Source organism: Narcine bancroftii, chromosome 4, assembly GCF_036971445.1.
Source record: "Narcine bancroftii isolate sNarBan1 chromosome 4, sNarBan1.hap1, whole genome shotgun sequence".
NCBI classification, from domain to species: Eukaryota; Metazoa; Chordata; class Chondrichthyes; order Torpediniformes; family Narcinidae; genus Narcine; species Narcine bancroftii.
Genome location: NC_091472.1, coordinates 111,008,039 through 111,032,815, shown reverse-complemented (window position 1 = coordinate 111,032,815; position 24,777 = coordinate 111,008,039). Strand labels below are relative to the sequence as shown.

General features: G+C 38.9%; 2 protein-coding genes across 2 annotated transcripts in view; one reads left to right on the top strand and one right to left on the bottom strand.

The window, feature by feature from the left end:
* crls1 (cardiolipin synthase 1) overlaps positions 1 to 24,777 on the bottom strand; it is a 65,670-nt gene that overhangs the window by 37,710 nt on the left and 3,183 nt on the right. Inside the window, exon 2 of the mRNA XM_069932426.1 lies at positions 21,141 to 21,278. Coding sequence (XP_069788527.1) covers positions 21,141 to 21,278 — 138 coding nt within the window. The remainder of the gene's footprint in view (positions 1 to 21,140; positions 21,279 to 24,777) is intronic.
* On the top strand, positions 568 to 11,663 carry LOC138760994 (uncharacterized). Its single transcript, XM_069932425.1, has 5 exons — positions 568 to 764; positions 2,145 to 2,899; positions 5,577 to 5,781; positions 6,692 to 6,829; positions 8,414 to 11,663. Exons 2-5 carry the CDS (start codon positions 2,173 to 2,175, stop codon positions 10,911 to 10,913), a joined length of 3,570 nt encoding a protein of 1,189 aa, XP_069788526.1. The 5' UTR covers positions 568 to 764; positions 2,145 to 2,172; the 3' UTR covers positions 10,914 to 11,663.

Genomic DNA, 24,777 nt, shown 5'->3' with positions numbered 1-24,777 from the left:
AACAGCTGCTACCCCTCCACCATCAGACTCCTCAACCACAAACTCATTTAAGGACTCATTTATTGATTTTTAAAAATTCTCTCTGCATTGTACAGTCAGTTTGTTTACATTCATTGTCTGTGTACTTCTTTATTTGTTTACATGTATACTTTGTTTTGCACTGCCAATAAATGGTAATTCTGCCTGGCCTTCAGGAATAAAGAATCCCAGCATTGTATGTGATGTCATATATCTACTCTGACAATAAATCTAAAATCTAATAAAAAGAGCTCATTCCCTCCCCCACCTCAACTAAAGAAATTAATCCTAATGCAAGTAACTGGAAAATAGATAGTCCATTCTGTCACTGATTTTAACTACTGTATTTCTTATTTTCCATTAAGATCATTATTAATCTGTAGATCATCCACAAATCCAATTAGAATATTTCTTGTTACTTAAAGTCTGCTAACCCTCACTGTCTGAGACATTCTACTATCAAAGCAGGTTACATTCCAAGAGCTCTGACGGAGGAATGTACATCCACTGCAAAAGAAACAAAGCAGTCACATGAATGACACAGACTATGTGACCAGAGTTTGCAAGGTCTTGGTAATGCATCGACTTGCGCACGTCTAACAGATCTTGCTTTACACCACATGCAAATACTTCTAGAAAATCAAGCGGCATTAAAAGTCACAGTTGATTCAAATGCCCCATACAACTGGGACGTCTAAGCAGCTATCTGAAAAGTGTTTGCTTCAAGCAGCCTGACATCCAGTTTGGTAAGTGAAACAGATATTTTACCTTCAGAGAGTACTGCTACAACTATTATGAGGAGGCTTTGAACATATTACTTTGTTAATGCTGGGAAATTTTCTGCAACATATTACATTAAGGCTGGATAAAACTAAAAAGATGCATCTTTTTATATTTATGGAAATAGCACTTAGTCATTAGGACCTGTGCACCATTTAATATTTACCCAAATTCTCTGTATAATTAATAAAACAATTCAAGTTTAAACAATTACCAACTTTTTAATTAAACAAGGATATCTGTTTTGATTTAACAAGGATTCTAGGAAGAAATTCATGCATTTTTATGCAGTTTGGTTATGCAAATGATAAACCGGTAATAGGTAAAATGTATTAAATTGAATGTATTTTCAGTTCAGGATTAAAGCAAAGTTAAAAATATCATCTTCTTTCCCCTCCCTCCCTCTCATGCACGCAAATACAAATGGCACACCCAATATTTCCCTGGGTTGAAATAGACAAAAGCAAACATCGGAAGACTGGATATTTAGGATTCAAGATACCAGCTTCTTATCTACATATCTGTATCATGGAGTCACATTTAATGTTAAAATTACACTAATGTGTAAGAAGATGCATAAACCTTGGCATAAATAGATAATATATCCAATTAGCTATTTTAAAAGTTAATAAACCTGTTCTTTACAAGTCAATCAGTCCAATAAAACAATTTATATAAACCAATTCAATCTGTTGTGCAAAGAAAATCAAAGTACTATTCTATAATTAACTCTTTCAACATTTGTGGACATAACAAGTGCTCAAAATTCTCAATTTTAAGATTGAGTGACATATATACAGATCAATTGTGAATTTCTATTCAAGTAGATTTTTGTTGAATTGAATGAAAGCAGGCTAGATGAAAGGGATAAGCAATTAACTAAATAATTTCTCTAGTTGAAGTGTACAAATCAACTCCCCAAAGTAGAGTGAAGTATAAAATGGAATCATATATGGGACTGCTCAAGCACTCTTGAAATACTATTGGTTCTTGTTGACCTACACTGGTTTGCTGAACTCGGCTCACTTACCCACATCCAGCAAAGGAGAACTTCTATAAGAAACTAATAGTTTTATGGTTTTATTCAAAACACTTTTAAAGACCACTGAAAAGTTGACTGCTCAGCAGATTTTGTCAAGTTAAATCTCATCCTCGACAAGATTTATTCTGAAGTTGGACAGTAAGTGTTACAAAAACTGTAAATTTACCTTATAAAATATAGTAGAAATAAGTATATGTAAATGTACAAAACTGATTAAATAATAGTCTGGTGGAAATGCATTTCAAAATTAAACATATTAAAGAGCAATACCCATTCACTTCAAATGTACTTTCTTTCTCTTCAGGAACCTGAGTTCGATATTTTTTAAAAAAATGAAACTGGTGGCTCTTTTCCTTCTGGCGGAGGCTATGCTTTTTCATCCAAGAATTAATGGTTTACAAGCTACTAACTCTAAGCATATTTTACTCCATCTTACGTCAACCTATTCACAAAATGACACTCAGCTCAATTTGTCAAGAAAAAACATCAGTAGCATACCAGTTAAAGCCTTCCAAAGTTTCAAGGCTCTGGAAATACTCGAGCTGTCACACAACAATCTGACTTTTGACAGTTTGCCCTGTGGTTCCCTTACCATAACAACATTAAGGCATTTGAATATAGCCAGCAATCAACTTGAACATGCCCCATCTTGTCTTCCCACAGCTCTCGAATTTCTTGATTTGAGCAAGAACATCATTCAGCAGATTGAGTTTTCAGTGTTTGTGGATCTTCACAACTTGAGTGTATTACTTTTAAATCATAATAAAATCACAGAAATCGCCACTTTAGGGATTGCAGTCCCTCAGCTTGTTTCACTAGATCTCAGTTATAATAACCTGACAAGGTTACAATGGAAATTTCAAGGGCCCAATCTCACCATGCTTAGACTTGAAGGAAATCCTTTGCAAGAACTCAACCCATTTGAATTTGGTCCTTTCCCCAAGCTTCATTACTTAAACCTGTCCTCAACATCTTTGGAATCTTGCAGTTACAAAGCATTTGCCTCCGAAACAGAACATATTAAAATACTTGATCTGAGTGAGAACTTCTTCAAAACCCGTAAGTATCATTTGGCTTTTACTTATGTTTTTTATACTTCAGTGCTACAAAAGATGGTCTCTTGCCTCTTTGAAAATAAATGAACTTGTTTAATCCAGAGAATCTGCTCAATTCCACTTGCATTTCTAGCAGAAAACACCTGAAATCAGTGCAATCTGAAAAGGCCTGCGGATCTTGAACGACAAAATGCATGCAAAGCTTATGGAAACTCAAATTTCTTCAGCACTGGTTTAAAAATCACTGCCCATCCCATAAAACTATCCCAAATAGAACCAGCCATCTCTTAGATGTCCTTAACTGTGCTGATACAGCATAATATAAAAAATATTATGATGCCACTTTTTGGTAGACGTGCTAATTCATGAATTTCTGAAGGGCAATTCGTTTCAGAAAAAAAAACATGAATATTGAACAATATATCAAAATAATCAGAAAATAGTTTTGGATTTATACAAGCAACAGACTGCCTGATTTACAGTTAATTTGTGATATATATAAAAAAACTATTTCAACTGTATTCAAATTTAAGATTACTACATTAATCCAAGGACAAAACAGTCCTTTCAAGTGGGCAGTTTTTCAGCCACCTCATGCAACTGAGCCCACTGCATTCGGTGTTCTCGACATGGTCCCTTTGGCATTGGCCAAAAGCAGCAGATGGAGTGACATTTTACCCAACACCTGCACCATGTGCGCTGGGGCACGTTTGACAGCCTCTTTAGTTCACTTCACCATTCTCACACAGACAGGTTGGTCTTGCCCTCATCCATGGGTAAGCTGAGGCTAAATGTAAACTTGATGAATGGCTCATCACATTCCACCTGGTTAACCCAATCAAACACAGAAGATCTCCAGGTTCATTCTCCATCTATTCTTTATTAGCTCCCATACTCACTTTTCTCTCAACACCACTCATCTTCCTACACTATCTCTCTCATCTTCATTTGCCTAGCACCCTATTACTTCTTGGCCCCTCACCAGCTCTCCCCCCTCCCCAATTTCCTTTGATATTTCCCCTTCCAACCCAGCCTTTAAAAAGAGTCTAACCTGAAACAATGACCATTCATTTCTCTCCATAATTGCTGCCGGACCTATCGAGATTACCAAAGACAGAGCAAGGTAAGGAATGGCAGAATTTACCATGCATTTGCTAAAGAAGATGGGACTTGTATTTACAATGACTTTGCGTATAAAACAATGGAGAAATTAGGGACTAAATACAAAACAATATAAAACAAAAAATTACCACTGAAGCAAATGTGGGTTGCAAGATGGTTAATGGGCAAACAGACACAGGAAAAGGTCAATTAAAATATTCAAAGGTATGCATGGAGAATGCTTAATGTCTTAATTCTTGTATCCTATAATCAAATAAAAGCATTATGTCCAAATCAACAACACAGTTTAAAAGTAATTGTGGCTTTATCAAATATGCTACATATACCAGAATGAATAAATAGTTATCTTTTTTTGTAGATGACATGCTTAATTAAGCATTCAAAAATATCAACATTTATTTCCACAAAATAAAAAAGTTTTTCCTTCCTATCCTACTAAAGGCATCCCTGAAATAGTTCTTCGAATTTATTATAGTTTGTTAAGACAAGTTCTTCAATTATTTTTTAAAAACCCATAATGATTGAAAACTGGATATGATACAAGTTAAATGCATGCTTTCCTTAATGTTTATTTTTTATGGCGAGAATGTCATTGAGTGTCATCTACATTGAATACTTTATCGTAACATGCTTTCTGAAGGGGGCAGCAGATATATTAAAAAATTAAGGGGGGGAAAAACCTGTTAATCATTTTTATTCAAAACTTGTTTACTCCGAATGGATAAGCTCAAAGGGGAAAAAAAAAATTCTTGCAAAGGACCAGCTAATAAATATGACCATGAACACAAGAGGCCTGAGGCTTTGGGAACGACGGCGCTGCTGTATGACAGCACTGGCGCTGGTGTGGTATCAGGAGAATGGGGAGCAGAGACAGTGCTCCTACTGCCCAGTCATGATGCTGATAGCCCTATATAGGCTGTTAAAGGAGCCAGTGTTTTTTAACATCTTGAAACCATGGAGGTCCATGCCTAAGATGCCAGTGCACATGCTTGGCAGTGGAGCATGATGGTTGAGGGCTCTGTGCATCACCAATGCAGGAGAACACCCCCTCCCTTTCTCACCCCCCCCCCAACTAAACCCCACCACACTCTACCTGCTGAGAAGGAGAAGCTTGGGAGATGGAGACTTGGTTTCCTCGGGCGCTGAAAGCGTCCTGATAATATCAGAGGTTCAGATCTGAAACACAGGTTGCCAATGGATCGGACAGGAGGCTATGGGGCTGCTGGAGTACTGGAAGTGAATCCATCGACACTATGTGTCTGAAGGGACTCTATTATGTTTCTTTTCCTCTTATTGGTGGGAGTGTCGCCCCTTTATATGCCTTTACGGCAGGAAAAAGTTGACATATGTAAAAACATTTACGTTAATGTTACCAAGACAATTTTCAATAATTTACAAGGATAGGGAGATATTAGAGATACATGAGCTCACTTTTGGAGTGGCCATAATCACTGAAGGTCTGGTAATTTGTTGGGTCACACCCATTTGGTGGCACACAATATCTTTGTGTACTTGTCTTCAAAGAAGCACTCTAATTAACTTTTAATTTACGATTACAGTTGACCCACAGTGCTTTGAAGGATTAAGCAATCTGCAAATCCTTTGGATGAGGCGCATGCCCTTTCTTCATTCTTTGCCTGTCGATCTATTTCTCTACACATCACGTCTTATTCACCTGAACTTGGCAGAAAATTCACAGCTACACCTGGTGAACAGCAGTATGTTTGAACAACTCCAGTATTTGCAGACACTTTCTCTCAAAAGGTAAACTATTCAGCCTTCCTACAAGAAGGATTCCTGTGATGTGCTTTGTTAAGATATAATGCAAGGTTTCCTATCTTTTTAATGACATTTATTAAACACATTCAGTATTTTCATTGTGGAAAATGTAATACATTAAAAACAACATGTAACATAAAACCAACATACTGAAGCATGTACCTGTTTAGCTCTATGAAATTATGTTTTGTGAACTGTTCAGTATTAGTGACAGTCTAAAGTTAACTCTGAACTTATTATCATTTCCCCTTTGCCTTTTCCAACACCAAACTCGCTCCCCAACTAAAAACTTGATTTATTTCAAACTTCTATCAAAGAGCCTTTGACCAAAAATGTGAATTCTTTTTGTTCCATAGATGCTATCTGACCTGCGTTTTCTCTGCTTTTATTAGCCCCAAAAGACCCCATGTTCATTCAAATGCTTGTTTAAATCCATTAAAAAGGATGCAAGAACATCATCATTCAATTTAACTGACTAGCATGAAACAATAGTGGAGGAACCTTTAGCCAACCTTTGACAACGTTGAGCACTTTACATTCTAAATGCCACAATAACAGTCGCAGCCATAAAGAACAAATTTAACTGTCTAAAACTAGCATTGAATTTCTCAATAAAGAACAATTTGTGCCACAATATTAGAAACAATAGACTTTTTTAAAAAAGCAACACAGACACACAAAAAGCACTGTACTGTATATCATGTTACAATGAAGAGTTTATAGATACAAAAGTCTGCAAGGTATCATGCATCTGCACAAAGTTACTATGGCCAAAGAAGTCAAGGGCATACTTGGCCTGGATCCTGAATGACCCAAAAAATTATTTAAGAGGACAATAAAAAAGGAGTAAATCAGCCAAAAGTAACAATTAAAATGTTGTCATTTGCCATTGTAGTTGCAACTTAACAGAATTCAGACCCTGGAAATACTTCCCTAATTCAACTGTAACAGTAACCCTCTCTGAAAACCACCTGGGTTGTAGGTGTGAGCTCGCCTGGCTGATAAGGGAACCGGAAAAGCTATTACTCAGCAGGTAAGGGGCATCTTTACCTTTTTGCAGCCTTATCTTCAAATATATTTCGGCAGCTCAAGTAAGTCAGCACAACATGTACAATAACTTCGTTTTAATCGCAGTTTTTACTGTAAATTTGGTGGTTATAATGAAAAAAAACACCAATCCCTTTAAAAAAAAATCTCGTAAGTATAAAGCAACCAAAGCATCAAATACTACTTCCCAATGGATGCATTTCTCATTTAGAATACCATTCTGAATTCCTGCAATTCATAAATCTCACCTCAGTATAGAAATATATTTAACAATAACATCAATGTGACTGTGATAAAGGTACCCTGCGCTTCTACATTTTCCAATATACTGCATGGATGAGATAATAAGCATTCTTTCCTGTCTAATTGTTGCCAGAGAATTGACTGTAAAGACTTCTCGTCATACTCTTTGTTACTTCATATCCCTCCCCAAGGATCAATCCTTAGTCAGCAACCATTTCTCAATTTCATCTAAAAGCCTTTTCCCACGGTAAAATGCCACAAACTAGTTGAATACACTCAAAATAGAGAAGGGGAAAATTTAAAGGAGATTTTAGGGTCAAATGTCTTTTCTTACAGAGAGTGGTGGGTGCCTGGAATGGGTTGCCAGGAAAAGCAGTGGAAGCAGATACATTTAAGTGACTTTGCGATAGACTCATGAATATGCAAGGTATAGAGGGCTATATCATATGCAAACAGAAAAGTTTTAGGATAAGTTGGGCATCATGTTCAGCATAGACACATGGACTGAATGGCCTCTCCCATGCTGTACAGTTCCATAAAACAGTGACATTTCCACATATAACTGACCACACCCAATTCTCAATCCTTCTATCGTTCCAAATTGTCAGACTGTTCATCCAGAGAATGGAAAGAAATTTTCTCCAAATAATTATTGGGAACATTGCAATTTTCACTGTCACAAACAAGATGCCCCTAAGTACCAACTTCAACCTTCATCCAAGAACGGTCAAAGAATTAATTAGATTTTTTTTTGCTGCAGCGTTAGATGTACTTCAGACTATCCAACTCAATCCCTGCCTCACCCAATTAAGAGTGTTGCTCAACTAGTTGACAATCCCAATTATTTTTAATGGTTCTGTGCCTCCTTTAGTCCTACAACCCATGGAAATATATTCTCCAGTTCCCAACCCCACTTCTTTCCCTTAAACTCACTTCAGGCTCTACTTCTGTTTATGTAATATGCTCCTGAAGCTTATTATGACATAGCACACATAGAATTTGTCTAATATTTACAGTTAGTGGGCAACTGTTGACTGCAGTAGTCCCAGAAGTCTTCAAACTATAAAATATGATTTCAGAGGTTTACAGAGAACGAGGTGACTGACTTCTATAATTTTATTTACTAAAAATTCACTTAAACAGTCCATAAACCTCACACCAGTTATTGTGCACAAATTACTGATGGAATTTACATCAATAATTATTATACATGATGTCTACATACATACGGAAGTGAAAAATAGACAATGAAATCAAATGTAAATTTTGATTGAATTATTTGCATGTTTTTCTTGCATTCATTCTTTCCTTCCTGCATGTGAAACAGAGCAAATTATACCAGATGTGAAGAAAGTGGTTCACAAAGAAAGATTTTATTGGTAGACTTCATTGATGAATGTGAAGGAAGCAGGAACTACAATAAACTGCAAGATTTACAGACTAGTGCCAAAATTGCACAAAATCAACAGCTGGGTTCAACAACAGCAATATATCACAATCCTACAGCAGTCAATGTCAAGACAAACAACAAATTGCCAATACAAAATTCAAATGAGTTTCAACATGGCATCACGATTTCATCTTCTTCAAGGAGTATGAACTTGCCGAACGCATCTTCAGATTCAAACTCTGGTACTCTACAACCTAAAGAAAGACTTAAACAAAATGATCAAACTTGGAATAAAATTAAATCATGGGTAAAATCTTCAACCCTACTGCCCACTACAACCAGAGATCAAATGGGATCTGAAGTTTACCCAGTAAATGCCAGAGATCTTCCAGAAACCAGTCCTTACCCAACCAATGTAGGTCAAACAGAGGCTAAAATCTATCTGACAAATAGAATCGTGAGCATATCCCACCCATTACCAATAGTTAGAAGTCAAATTACAACCCTACCCAACCTGGAAATCAGAGATCAAATCAAGTCCAAAACTTTTCCAACCACTGGAGAACAAATGGTGTCTGAACCTTGCCTTACAGCCAAAGCAGGTCAAAGAGAGAGCAAAACTTATCCAGTAACCAGGAATCAGACAGTAACTGGGCCTCACCCACTGACAACCAGAGATCAGACGGTGACCGGACCTCTCCCACCGACAACCAGAGATCAGACAGTGATTGAACCTCACCCACCAACAACCAGAGATCAGACAGTGACCAGGCCTCACCCTCTGATAACCAGAGATCAGACAGTGACCAGGCCTCACCCACCGACAACCAGAGATCAGACGGTGACTGAACCTCACCCACAGACAACCAGAGATCAGACGGTGACTGAACCTCACCAACCGACAACCAGAGATCAGACGGTGATTGAACCTCACCCACCGACAACCAGATATCAGACAGTGACCGGGCCTCACCCACCGACAACCAGAGATCAGATAGTGACCGGGCCTCACACACTGACAACCAGAGATCAGACGGTGACCGGGCCTCACACACCGACAACCAGAGATCAGACGGTGACCGGGCCACACCCACCGACAACCAGAGATCAGACGGTGATCGGGCCACACCCACCGACAACCAGAGATCAGATGGTGACCGGGCCACACCCACCGACAACCAGAGATCAGACGGTGACCGGGCCACACCCACCGACAACCAGAGATCAGATGGTGACCGGGCCTCACACATCGACAACCAGAGATCAGATGGTGACTGGGCCACACCCACCGACAACCAGAGATCAGACGGTGACCGGGCCACACCCACCGACAACCAGAGATCAGACGGTGACCAGGCCTCACACACCGACAACCAGAGATCAGACAGTGACCGGGCCTCACACACCGACAACCAGAGATCAGACGGTGACCAGGCCACACCCACCGACAACCAGAGATCAGACGGTGACCGGACCTCACCCACCGACAACCAGAGATCAGACAGTGACTGAACCTCACCCACCGACAACCAGGGATCAGACGGTGACTAAACCTTACCAGACAATTGAAGACCAAACTGAGATTGAACCTAACTTAACCATTACCAGGGAGCAAAGTGGTGACAAACATTATCCAATAATTACTAGAGAACCATCTGGCAGTAAAATAACACTGCAGACAACATTACCAGAATTCTCCTCGATCTCCACCACCAAAAGGAAGGGACCAATATTTATACAAATTGAAGATGATGAAATAGAGTCACTGGAAAAAGAAGAAATTACAAGCCCAACACTGGGTGACTGTAATTATGATCCTTGCAGACACTGGCAAGTACCTTGTCATGACTTGCAACGTTTGACAGGGTGTCTTTGCCCTGCCACAACTGGGGAAGATGTCATCCCAGATCCAGTGAAGATACAGAAGGTTATCAAGATTTCAGACAACTCAGCAGAAATCTACTGGTGTGCCCCAAGCTCTACAGTATTGTACTACTATATAATCTATCAATCAGACGACAACAGGCGTTTGTACAAGACGGACACCATCAAACCTACATATCGAAGATATACTTTACGTGATCTGACTTCAGACAGTACCTATCACACGTGTGTAGTGGCTGTAAATAAAGCAGGATCAAGTATTGCAAGCAGCATCTGGCCTTCAAAAGGCCTCTGCTACATATTCAAGACTAAACCGAACTACAATAATATATTTTACATAGCTTCTACTCTCATTATTGCCATTCTCTTCATACTTGTCATCATACTATCAGTCTGCTTGTGCAAAATCCATCAAAAGGGAAGATTAACACATTTATCTCGCTTAAGCTTGGATCCCCTAAGTTTGCAAAATCCAGCATTTGACGACCATTTGGAGCTGGCAGACCCAAGAGCAATTCGCTCAAGAACTCCAGACTCTGAACAGATTCTCTAACACTAAAACAAACTCTAAAGGAATACCTGCCTTAAAGTAACAAAGGAACCATTTGTAGCAATTTAATTTAAATGTCATCAAAGCATTCAAACTCGGCTGTAATTTATAAAAGGACCCTTTCAGAAAATGTAGAAGGTACAGATTTTCAAAGGATCATTTAATCAAATTGCTATACTAAGAAAATTAAATACTGTATGTTGTATTTCCTCCTTGGGAGAATGAAAAGATATGGAAACGTGTCTCCAGTGTTATGCTGGTCTTTAAAACAACAATGCCCAATACTAATTCACATGTTTCTCAATTCCGAAGCAGACCTTAAGATCTGCATAGAGTAAATCACAAACTCAGAAAACAGCAAGTCTGGGGGGACAAACCAGTGAATATTTATTAATGTAAACCTCTTCCAAACTGAAAAATAATCATACTGATCCTTCCAAACAAAACAGCTGGTCAAGATATTTGAGTTTTGAACCATGCTACAGCATCAGAAATGTTAACTATTCTACTCTTCCACTTAATTATTTCAGGATTTTATTTTCTTGAGAGCACAGGTTTGGGGATATATTGGTCAGGATATGCAGTATTTTACTCTTTGTTTATGTTCCCTTATCCATCTTTGTTCAAATACATCCAACCTCACACCCAAGGAGTTTTCATGCTTTGGATTCAAGGATATCTCTGAACAAAACTCAGAGAACTGCCCTGGAGATCTCACTGAAACAAATAAAATTCTGACACGACAAGTTAGAAGCTGGAAGAATGTTCCCATTATTGGGGGAAAGTCAAGTACAAGGGGTCACAGTGTGAGGATAAGGGGTCAACCATTTATGGCTGAAATGAGGAGACACTTCTTCACTCAGAATCATGAACCAGTGGAACATCCTACGACAGAATGTTGTTGAGGCCAGTTCATTAGATATATTCAAAAGGGAGTTGGATGTGGCTCTGATGGCTGAAGGAATCGAGGGGTATGAAGGGAAAGAAGGAATCAAGGAGTATGAAGGGAAAGAAGGAATCAAGGAGTATGAAGGGAAAGAAGGAATCAAGGAGTATGAAGGGAAAGAAGGAATCAAGGAGTATGAAGGGAAAGAAGGAATCAAGGAGTATGAAGGGAAAGAAGGAATCAAGGAGTATGAAGGGAAAGAAGGAATCAAGGAGTATGAAGGGAAAGAAGGAATCAAGGAGTATGAAGGGAAAGAAGGAATCAAGGAGTATGAAGGGAAAGAAGGAATCAAGGAGTATGAAGGGAAAGAAGGAATCAAGGAGTATGAAGGGAAAGAAGGAATCAAGGAGTATGAAGGGAAAGAAAGAATCAAAGAGTATGAAGGGAAAGAAGGAATCAAGGAGTATGAAGGGAAAGAAGGAATCAAGGAGTATGAAGGGAAAGAAGGAATTGGGTACTAAATCACTTAATCAGCCACGATTGTATTGAATGCTGGTACAAGCTTGAATGGACCGCTGCTGGTCCTATTTTCTACATGATTGTGACTTTCATAAACTAGAAGAGGATTGATTACCCAAAGTATTTGCATTTTACACTGTTTTAGGTTTTAAATACAAAATAACATCTTTAGGTAAAAATTTATACCCTTTTCTTTCCACTCACATACCACTGAAGTATTTCCTATGTCATAAGGATTGCTTAAGGTGGTATGTGGGTGGAAAGAAAAAGGTTGAAAACTACTGTTTTAATCATACCTAATTAACTCGTTATGTGCATGGTTTCATAACTCCAAAGGAAATGGGTCAATGATAATTTATTTCAGTAACAATTGGGTCTAGAGCAGTGATTCTCAACCTTCCCTTCCCACTCCCGTCCCACCTTAAGCAATCCCTTACTAATCACAGAGCATCAATTGCACAAGGATTACTTAAGGTGGTATGTGAATGGAAAGAAAAAAGGTTGAGAACCACTGCTTTATACTCTTAATATAATTTCTAATACCAAAATGGCCAATATCCTATGCCTCCTTCCTTATCTGAATAGTTTCCCAATCCAGGTATCCAGCATCTGTTCCCCTTAAATGTATTACATTTAATAATTGGTCTTATTGCCATCCAACACTGCAACCATTCTCTGCCTAGACTCTCACTTCACCCCACCCTCAAACCTTGTTGTTCCCATATCCAACTTTGTTCAAATGTCCACAGTGCCATACAGTCCTAGGTCTATTTATGAGTTCAGACACCTGCACTCACTTCTATTTGACCTGAGAGTCATTTCCATCAGTGCCCCACAGTTCATGCTGTCACATCCACAGTCATTAATGAAAACACATCTTCCAAGTATTCATTTCCCAAAATATTCAGTAATCTTCAAAATATCTAGTTGCTATTTTCATCATCATAATCCAGATCTTGCACACCCTTCTTCTCCACCCTTCACCACCTCAAACACACCCTAGATTCAAGCCCAGTAGCACAACCTAACCTCCTCTGAACAACCACTCTCTCTCTCCCTTGAATGGATTGTTACCTCATTACAATCCTCCAGGTAGGCAGATGCTGCCCATTACCTCCTCAATCTATTCATCACCTATCTTCTGACTTGCACTCATTCCTGCTATCCAAAATCCTCAACATAGTTTTTCCCAAGCTACTCCTCAAACCAATAAAACCAATGTACTCTGTGACACTGCTTTTACCGTCGCATTGCCACCAAACCCTGACCTAGTTCCTCACAAAAGAAACATTCAGAATTCTCTTTGACAAAAAGTATTCTCTTCATCATTAAGCAAACTCTTTACTTCCTGACGTGCAGTTCAGCTCCAATTATCCCAATGCACCCACTTCCCAAAGCAGCCTTCAAGATGGCTGTTCAAACTCTTGAGCTCCATTTGTACATTTTCTCATAATACCCTTTTACCAACAATGCCAATGGTACATTTACATTTATGCATACTGTACTTTCAATAGGCATTGGACTTTGTTGATTTGATGGATGAGTATTTACTATTGTCTGAATTCTTCAAGTGGGAATGGAAACCATCCACTGTACGTCTACATTTTATTGCTATAAAGACCTTCCCCAACTCATCCATGGCAGCTCTGTAGAAAATCCACTAAAAAAGTTTCAGGATATATTACATCTAAGTTTAATGCATGACTTTAAAAACAATGTCGATATTCCTTAAAATTCAACATTTAAAAAAAGCATATTAATGATGTTTTGCATTGGACCCAAGTAAAATCATTTTGTAATGGCATAAGATGTTTGTGGAGTGAAACACAGAAGTGTACAGACACCATGATTGTAGTAAAAACACAAGAATGTTGGAGGAACTCAGCAAGTCAAGCTGTCAATCCATAGGAGATGAAGATGTATAATCAACTTTTCAGGTCTGAGCCCTTCTTCACACCTTTAAGAGCATTCTTGTGTTTTTATTAAAATATTTTACAGCCATTTTGGCATAAAATGGTGCAAAAAGCATTTATCAATGGAACAAATTTGTTTTAATATCTTTGCACTCATCCCTGGAGGATTAGTTTGAGATATTGAATGAATGATATTTGCCTGAATATTTCTTCATACAAATGGCTGTAACCATCATTATATCATCCAAAAGAGGGAATAAATACTACAGAGTAGGACTATTTTTCAGGGTTCTGCATCTTATACAATGAGGAAAGCATCCATTCAATGGATGCCAACCAAATATATGGAGATCAGAGTAACGAAGAGAAGATTTTAAACGCTACACTTGCTAACTTGGTCATGAGAAGACCAAAGGTTGATAACAATGCCAATGAGTTTATTATCAAATACAAAAGTACAATGTACATAAGAACCAAAATTCGTACTTGCTACAGCTAAACAGGTGAGTAGGATCTTACAATTCGGTAAGATAATACAAAAGGACAGATAGATAGTAAATATTCACAGTTACAGTTAGTTTTCAATAGTGCAGGCAAGGGTTCTCAGAGGAGTTTAATGTACAGGTGCCTAACCTTTGATCCAGGATCCTGAACACCAGCAACCTCAAAAAAGCAGCACTTTTTCGGTCAATGACATTATACATAAGTAACTTTAATTTCCAATAAGAAATTCTCCATTTTCAGAAGGAAACCCCCCCCCCCCCCCCTCCACACAGTCCCCATCCCTGTTGTCACCCTCTCTTAGGTTCAGTGGAAAGATGACTCTCGCCCTCAGCACCCAGTGGGAGAGAAGTAGGCAGCGGCTGGCTCAATGTGGAGCAATAGACTTCTTCCAGCTGTATGAGGGATTATGGGTAACAAAGACAGCCATTACTCCCACATTGAGCTGTCGCCGGAATCCGGTGCAGCACTCCGTAAACTCCAGGCTCAGCAGCACTGCACCCCTGCTGCTGCTTCAGGAGTTAGATAGGGGGCGGTGGTGAAAACTAATGGCGCTGAACTGGTGGAGCACCTGAAAGCACCTGAAAGCCACCAGCGCCAGCTCCACTGCCCCAACAGTCCACTCCTCCTGTGGCTCTGCCTTTTGTCCGGCCTTTTGCCTCGCTTGGCTGTCGGCTCTGAGCAGCCGATGCTGGCCACCTTTTTGGCCGAGCTCCCGGGCCACCCTATTGCCGCCTACCTCCACCTGACCGACGCACTGGTCGAGAGCCGCCTGTACGCCGCACTTCAATCCACCTAGCCAGCAAACCCCCTGCGCTCAGCCTTTCCAGCATAAACCGCACCCCCCCCACCCCCCCACACTCAGCCCTGCCTACATTCTCCCTCCCCGCTCCCCAAAATCACACAGCCAGGCCAGCATCCTTCCCCAACCGTCCTCAACCTGACAGGATGCAAAATAGTCTGGGCCCGGTTGTGGCCGGTGGTGGGGGGGGGGGGTGGGGGGCAATGGACAGAGGAAGGGGCTAGGAGAGACCAAAAGAGGGACTAAAATCAAAATGATTCTGAAATCCAGAAGATTCCGAACAACGCAGATGTCCAGTCCTGACAATCCTGGATAAAAGATTAAACACCTGTACAAGGGAGAGTCTCAAAATACTGATAGCTGTTGGATAAAAAATGTTCTTGAATCCAGAAATGCTGGACTTTAAGCTTCTGTAGCTTCTGTCTGAAGAGTTGTGACCAGAGTGATGGGGATCCTGTTCGATATTGGCTGCCTTCTTGAGGCAGGGTGTCAATGCACGGCATGTCTGAACTTGGACAGGTTTACCACCTTCTACAACATTTTACATTCCTGAGCACTCAAGTTCCCAAACCAGGCTATGATGCAACCAGCAGCTTTCCACAGTGAACCTGCAGAGGTTAAATAGAGTATTCGATAACATGCCAAATATCCTCAGAGCTGTGAGAAAGTAAAGGTGTTAGTGTGCATTCTTCACAGTTGCCTCTATGTGCTGGCTCCAAAAGAGGTATTTCGATATATTGACTTCCAAGAACTTAAAAATACTCATCCTCTCTGCCACCATCCCATCAAATCGGACAGGTGTGTGTTCCCACATCCTCCCCTTCACAAAATCCATTATAAGCTCCTTGGTCTTGTTGACATTGAGAGCAAGATTATTGATATGGCACCACCCAACCAAGTTCTCTATCTCCATCCTGTATTTTGACATCACTTCCTTTAACTCAGCCAACAAAAGTGGTGTTGTTAGCAAATTTATGCATTACATTGGAGACAAACTGGGCTACATAATTATAAGTACATAGGAAATAAAGTACCCAGCCTTGAGGTGCCCCAGTGTTGATGGCCAATGAGGAGAGGTGATTTTGCCATTCTGCACTGAGAAGGTTTTGCCAACAAGGATGCCAAGGGTCCAGTTGCAGAGGGATGAAGAGAGTCCCAGTTCCTTCAGTTTGATTATGTTTTTCAGACTTGATTGTGCTAAACACCAAGCTGTCGTCAATGAACATCAAGTCAATTTCAGTTCATTATGAAGGCAAGAATGTAATGTACACCCAATTGAAAATGCCAGTTACAGAACCGCCAATAAACCAAAACAGGAACATCAAGGGAAGTAAAATAATCTGACTGTCAATAAATTGGATCCATCTAACTGAGACAAGGTAGCAGAGGAAACCATTCTAAAAGCTGCAATCAATTTTGAAATGAGCATGTGAGTTTGAACAGCCATCTTGGAGGCTGGGTCTGTGATGTGGGGTGCACTGGAATAATTGGAAATGTACCACAGATTAATAAGTAAAGTACTTGCTCAGGATAAAGAGAACTATATTTTGCATGAGGAGTTAATGTAAGAAATCTGGGGGCCAAATCAAATAGTTTTGCTTCCAAGTATCAACAAGTGGGAAGAAAAGATGAAGTACAAAAGTAGACTTCCACTTTGTTAATGAAATAATGCATCCAGTCTTTAAAAAAAAACTGCAAATACAATACCACTCCAATTATCCAAAATCAGATTATCCAAAATCCTTATTTATTCAAATTTTTTTGGACCCAGGAGTGATGTCTCTTTTTACCTTTGAAAAATTCTGGATAAATGAAGATATCCGAAACAATCAGAAATCCTCATTTATCTGAAATTTTTTTGGAGCCGAACTGACCTCACAGGTTGAAATTTAAAAAAAATCATCCAACATGAAATTAGAACAATGATTGTCCTTGTTTCAGTAACTCACTCCCCTCTCTATTTCTTTTTTTACCTTCCCCTATTGACTTTTCTGTCCAACTCTCCCTCTCAAATTGCATGCCACTGTCTCCCAATCTTAAGCGGTCGGAAGAATCCCTTGTCCCGGTGTTGACAAGGAGACTGGCCTCCCAGGCAGGAGCAGGGATCTTGGTGGGGAGGTGTGCGTGGTCAGTGGTGGCGGTTGGGAGGGAGAGAGTGCACAGGCGAGAAAAGGGTCTGTGTTGGGTACAACATCAAGAACCAGGACACAGAGCTGGAACAGCCCACCCGGAACCACGGGGAGACACGAGCCCACTGACTCACCAATGAGGGTTCCACCGGCCCGGGAAGCCTCCCTGGGGATCGGTGGCAGTGGTGCGGACGTGTCGGGGATTAGCGGTTGGGAGGTCTCGGTGGCCTTTGATGCCCCTAAGTTAACAATTTCCAGATGGCGCACAAAATCAGTGAACCGGTGCGGACTCGAAAGGCCTGTTTCCGCTCCATAAATGGTTATATGATTGGCAGTGGTGTTAGGGATATGTCAGTGATCAGTCGTGGCCAGCAATTTTTTTCGTGAGAATTAAACACTATTTTAATGCTTAAGAAAACCTTCTCTTGTTGTTTGTTGTTGTTTAAACATTTGATACAAGTGATTTGTTCTTGCTACTTAGTTGTTTTTTTTTAAAAAGACCATCATCCAAAATGGGTCTGGTCCCTATTATTTTGGATAATCAGAGTTGTACTGTAAGTGAATTGTAAACAAAAAAGAGGAAATTATTAATCCAAACAAGCATAACAACCAACTTTAAACAAAATACACCAACTGGCACATTTCTGATAGTAAAAATCATAATTTAGACATACTCACACTTGAATTGAATGGTGAATTCATAGGACAGGTTTCACATTTTCTATACAGCCCTAATATTGCAACTGCTGGAAAAAAAAAACCTAGCCTCTTGGATGTATTAATGATCAGAGACAACAGTTAATTTTCTCATCTTGGTTTAGTATTCTTACAAATCATTCAAACAAATTAGATCCCTGTGTTGAGTGCCATGGTGACTGAGAAATAATATAGTACAAGAAACCTTTTAGGCCAATTTGAGCTTTAAAAATAGCTACTTTTCCGAATGCTCAGTTCCATACATATTAAAATAGGTTACCATTTATGGAAAATAATACTGGTAATTGCAAGGGATATTTTCTAAATGTTAACAGAGAAAAGTTAAAAGGCTCCCATTTATTAATGACCATATAGAGAATAAAATTAAAAGGAGTTAAAATCTGCTCAATGCACAAAGCCACAAGTCATTGCTTGAAAGCTAGGAACTGAATGACTGGCATTTTTTTTCAACTATAGTTTCTGGAACATACTTGTACAAAAAAATCTCAATCAATCAATAAGCAGTATATTATCTTCAAAGTAGGTGCCCTAGAGGATTACAGTGAGATTCATAACTTGAAAGCATGCACATTCCACCGTTTGATATCCTATCCTCCTTAAGGCCAGCTAAAAGCAACATCACTTTAACAACAAGTATAACCAGTCAACTTTCCTTGATCGTGGGTTATTTTTAATCAACACTGAGACACAAAAAGCTGCAACAGTGTGAAAGAGACAAGAAATACAAGAAATTTGATCAAAACAGAAGTTTTCAATAAACTTCTCAATTTTGACTTGAAGAACAATCACATAATATAAACCAAATCCCAACACACTGAAACAGTGTGATGGAGATACGTGTACATGGGACTAACTTTTATAAATTTAAAAACTTGGATACAAAAGCTTCTGGAAATCAACTGACCAACTAAACAGATTGCATGCATTTTAAAAAGAACCAAAACTGCAGAGTGAAAACCAGCTAGGTGATGATTGATCAGCAGGAATCAAGATCAGGACAGGGGATTCCCCAGATTAATAAATGGCCTGAATTGCAGAAATCTGACTTTATGCATATTATTCCATACCTCTTTAAAACATTTTTAAGCAAATAAGCCTAAAAAATAATAATAGTTTAATTCATTAATGACCTGATACAGAATATATACCTTGATGAAGGGCTCAAGCCCAAAACATTGGACATAATCACACTTGAATGGTCATGTATCTTTTTCTTTGCTGACCTACTGACTTTCTCCTGCACTGTATTTTTACTTTAATCACTGTGTCTGCAGGCTTTTGTGTTTTACTCAGTATATATTGCATGAGCTTATTTTAGTATTGTATTACAGCAATTATTCAATGAAGTTAAGGAATTATAGTACGTGCATGAACAGTGATATAATAGGGGTAGAAAACGGGTATTTTATAAAAAATTGATTTCTCGGTCTTTGAGAAATCAGCTTTCGGACAATTCTCAGGAACACCATCCTGAGTAATCTGGGGACTTCCTGCACTTCGACCTCAGCAAATAAACAATATTCATATGATACATATTATCTTAAATTTTGGAGGGGAAGACAAACATATGGAAATAAATATTTTGAAAAGCTAACACGTATTAGAAATGTACAAAAACCCATCAGCTGCTCATTTACACTAGCCAACTTAATCTGGCATCCACATTTGAAGTTGCCCATCATTAAATGAAAACACATGTTCTCAATGAAGTTTTCACTAGGGTTCTGAAGTTTCACTCTTCAAATGAGACATTAAGCACAACTTCCATTAGCCTTGCAAGTGGCTACAGATTTCTTGACAGGACATTGAATATATTATCTGGCCATGACCTCATTATTTTGTGTCTAAAACTACTTTTGTTGGCAGTAAATTCTTCGGGTGTCTACTATTAAATTAATCTTGCATCACAGAACTGATCTTTTTTAAAAACATTACACAGCTTTGATGAGATTTTTATTGCATTGGGTACAAAATAAGCTTCTACTAATTCAACCCCGAACCAAATGCCGGGGGCCAAAACAGCTGTGAACATGTGAATGGAATGCACATTTTGAAATATTTGAAGTTTAAAAAAAACCCTTTCTGTCCTTGACAACAAGAGGTGCAAGATCATTACTGATTTTTGTTTCCAAATTAGCGCACAAAGGTACAGGCACAATATTTCAATGGAAAATAGTGAACCTTGCCTGTTCTACAGCTTTAATGGAATAAATGGAATTATTCCAAATACTTCCGACAAAGTTTCAATGTCCAAAATTAACTTAACTTGCTTGTATTCTCTTAGAGGTATAAGCATGGTGATAAATGTATAATAGTGAAGTAGCAAATTGGTAACTCCAAATTTTTTTGAAACTTCGCTTGGAGATTTTTTTTCCCCCCCTCAAGCTTTAATATTTCCAGCTTACTGTAAAATGTAAGGCAGACAAGAAATACAGCTTGTTCCTTTAAACTTGGATTGTCCATTAAAGAAGTAATCAGCACAGCACAACATAAGAAAGGTAATAATTAATGATGAAAACAATGTGGCCTCAACCAGAACAGTTGTCAAACAATGATCAAAATAAACCATGTGAGGTATTTTTCTGTAAAATATTCACATGATTTTTGCTAATAAGCTTAATGACAAAATAAAATTCTGAAACATAAAGATGTTTTCATGACTGAAAGTCTTAGATAGTTTTCAAAAATTATATTATAAATTTGATGAACATATAGTCCTTGTAGTGACTATATATCAACTTAATTGCAGAGTTAGTCACTTACCAGATCAGTAATGCCGGCGAATGTAAAAAGACCAAGAGCAAAATTGAACTTTTCTTCTACAATGAGGTAGCCCAAATATGGTGACAAGCCAATCCTGGCCATACAGAGTAAGTTTGGAATTGTCCATGGATTTTCATACTACAACCAAATAAAACAAAAGCATTATATTCATATAATGAAAACACATGTTCTCAATGAAGTTTTGACTAAGGTCACCAAAAAAAATATTATTTTGATAGGTTAAGATGCTAAGCCAGGTATCTGACATATGTAGAGACTAATGGCTTTATTATTTCCAGATTGTTGAGAAATTCACTGAACTCCTTTATTTTCTTCAATATTGATGCCAACATCATACTAAGACTAAGCATTTTCTTCCAAGTATCATATGAGGCGCATGACAGAAATTCAGAATAAGCTATTTTCTATTTTACATCATTGCAACGTTCAATTCCATTTGCAACACCACACAAAAAAGCTACCCAATATCTCTATACAGCAAGCCCTAGATAAAAGTCAAGCAGTACAGCTAAAAGGCCAGTAGCATTCACAATTATGCAAGGCAACTAACCAATTGCCATTGGGATTTATCACACTGCAAAATCCCTGACCATCGAGGTATCAGGTTGATATTGGAAAAGAATCCCAACAAGACCACCACGGAAATACTCTGGATATAACAGCAGATCCAAGATATGCAGATGGTAAGTACGGTAGTTAACTCCCAACACTACAAAACCTTTCCATTAAATGGCAGAGATTAAATTATGAGTGGTTCCGACAGAATGGACAGACAGATACAGATCCAACGTGAAGGATCAAGTATCAGGTTACACACCTTGAAGGCAAATAGGAAGCATGGAATAGTCATAGGAGTCTACAGTGAGGAAAACAGATACGAGATTGTGAGCCTGATAAAGGCACCCAGATGATGTGTTGCCTCCCTGATGCCAGGGTATGGGATATCTCCAACTGGGTCCAGAGCATTATGAGGGGAATAGTACCGATGACATGCAGTGTCCACCATAATGTTTGAGACAACGACACTTTTTTTCCCTTTATTTGCCCCTGTGCTCCACAATTTTAAATTTGCTATCAACTAATTCACATAATTAAAGTGTACATTCCAGATTTTATTCAAGGTTATTTGTCCTTATTTTAGTTTGACCATGTAGAAATAACAGCACTTTTTATACAAAATCCTGCTCATTTCAGGGCACCATAATATTTTGGACATTTGGCTTCACAGGTTTTTGAGAGCACTCAGTATGTTAATTGCTTCATTGATACAGGTATAAGAGAGTTTGACACAGGTATAAGAGAGTTAGGCTTGCTTCTAAGCTTTAAATCACTTTCAAGTCTGTAGTTGCCACTTTTCAACATGAGGAACAGAGTTGTACCAATGAAAGTCAAAGAAGACAATGATGAGGCTGAAGAACAAGAATAAAACCGTAAGAGACATCTGCCAAACCTTAGGATTACCTAAATGTAGCGATTAGTACAAGTGCCAGCAATCAGGACTGGGGTTCGAATCCCGTACTGATTGTAAGGAGTTTGTACGTTCTTCCCATGTACGCGTGAGTTTTCCCCAGGGCTCTGGTTTCCTCCCACCATTCAAAACATACTGGGGGTTGAAGATTAATTGGGTGTAACTGGGCAGCTGAGACTCATGGGCTGAAAAAGGCCTGTTACTGTTCTGTATATACAAATGTTTTTTTTTTAATTAAATTTAAAATTAACAGTTTGAAACAACATTAAGCTCAATGAGCTCAGTATTCACCAAGGGACTGGTATTCCAAGGAAAGACTCCACTGCTCTAATGACAGAATTGTCAGCACAATGAAGAAAAATCGCTAAACGTATGTGCGACAGCTCTGGTGACCCAGTGGTCAGAAACTCTTCAGGAGGCAGGTGTAGCTATGCAAATGACTACTGTCTGCAGATAACTTCATGAAAATATATACAGAGGCTACAAGATGCAAATCACTCATTAGCCACAGGCCAGATTACAGTTTGCAAAGAAGTATTTAAAAGAGCCTGAAAAATTCTGGAAAAATATCTTGTGGGCAGATGAGACCAAGATCAACTTCTATCAGAGTCATGGCAGGAGCAAAGTTTGGAGGCGTGAAGGAACCGCCCAAGATCCAAGCATACCACCTTTGCATGGTTTGCGTCTTGCAGTGTAGCCTTTGTATTTCTGTTTATGAAGTCTTCTGTGGACAATATTCATTGCCTCAAGAGAGAGTGAGCGAAAGCGAGAGCGCAAGGGAGAGACAAAGAGAAAGACAATGTCATGAACTCAGAGGTCCCCAAAACCCAGCAACAGAAATTCACCAAGACAAATAGTTACTTAAACAAAAGGTGCTTTTAATTATCTTTAAACATGAAAACAGGATCAAACTTTAACTTATTACTATTAACGTAACCTCCTTCTAATTCTTAAGCGCACGTGTATGTAATGTGTATACAAGTTCAAAAAAAGTTCTTTGATTCACAGTCCAATCTCACTTCTCACTCCTCCACGTTCACTGGTTGCAGGCAATTCTTATACTGTGAACAGAATTTAACATTTATGACTTTCACTAAGCTTTGCTGCTTGAAAGGTAAATGGTTACCGGTCAGGAAGGTTCTTGTCGTTTTTCAGAGAGATATGTTGCTCGTTGGACACCCACCACTGATCCCTTCCGATCAGCCACTTCAGTGTCTTGTTGAAGAAACTTGCCCCATCAGGGTTTTCCAGATGATAAACCTCTTTCTTTCAGGTCACCACAGAATTCCTTTTCTGTTTCCTTTATTTCAAGTGAAACATTATGCAGCCAGCCTTCTCCTCTTGTATGGACCACAAGGGCTTTGACCTCACAACCAGTCTTCAAAATGGGGTTTTTCCACAAGTTTGCCAGCTTGTCCTGTTCCAGTCCCAGCTGCTGCTGCTGAACTGTAGAACTGAATTCTCTCTCACACACGCACACGCACACAAAACCACATGATCCTCTGAGAACAGCAAACTGCACTCAGACTGCAGCACCGGACCAAATCTTCTGAGTTCGTTCATCTGTTACTTTCCAAAACAATAATGCATTACTCCACACCATGTCCAATTAACACCTACTTGTGAAGTCCTTATAGGCCTTCTTCAAAGTTTTTGCAAATGCACCGGAGCCTGGATTGTTTGGCTTGAGCAAAGCTCTGGCATTTTAAATGAGATCTGTTTTGAAGTGTTCGTATGTGACCTACACTAAAAAAACCTGCCACAATTTATCTCCTTTAAAACATATATATATATATATATATATACAATATAAAATATAACATAATTGGTCACAACAGAGAGACAGAGACAAAGAGAGGGCATACATGGAAGCAAAAATTAGTGGGAAATTACAGGACCAGTAAGGTTATTAAAAACAAGACAACTAAGAAGGTAATTAGGAGGGAAAAAATTAATTAAGAAAGGAGGTTAGCAAATAATAAGAGGATACTAACATCTTTTTTTAAATAGCTAAAGAGACTAGAGTAGACATAGGACCTATACATAATGACACTGGAGCAATTGTAATGGGAGACAAGGAGATGGCAGAGGAACTGAAAGAATATTTTAAGCTCATTCTTCCCTGTGGAAGACATTAGTAGCATACTG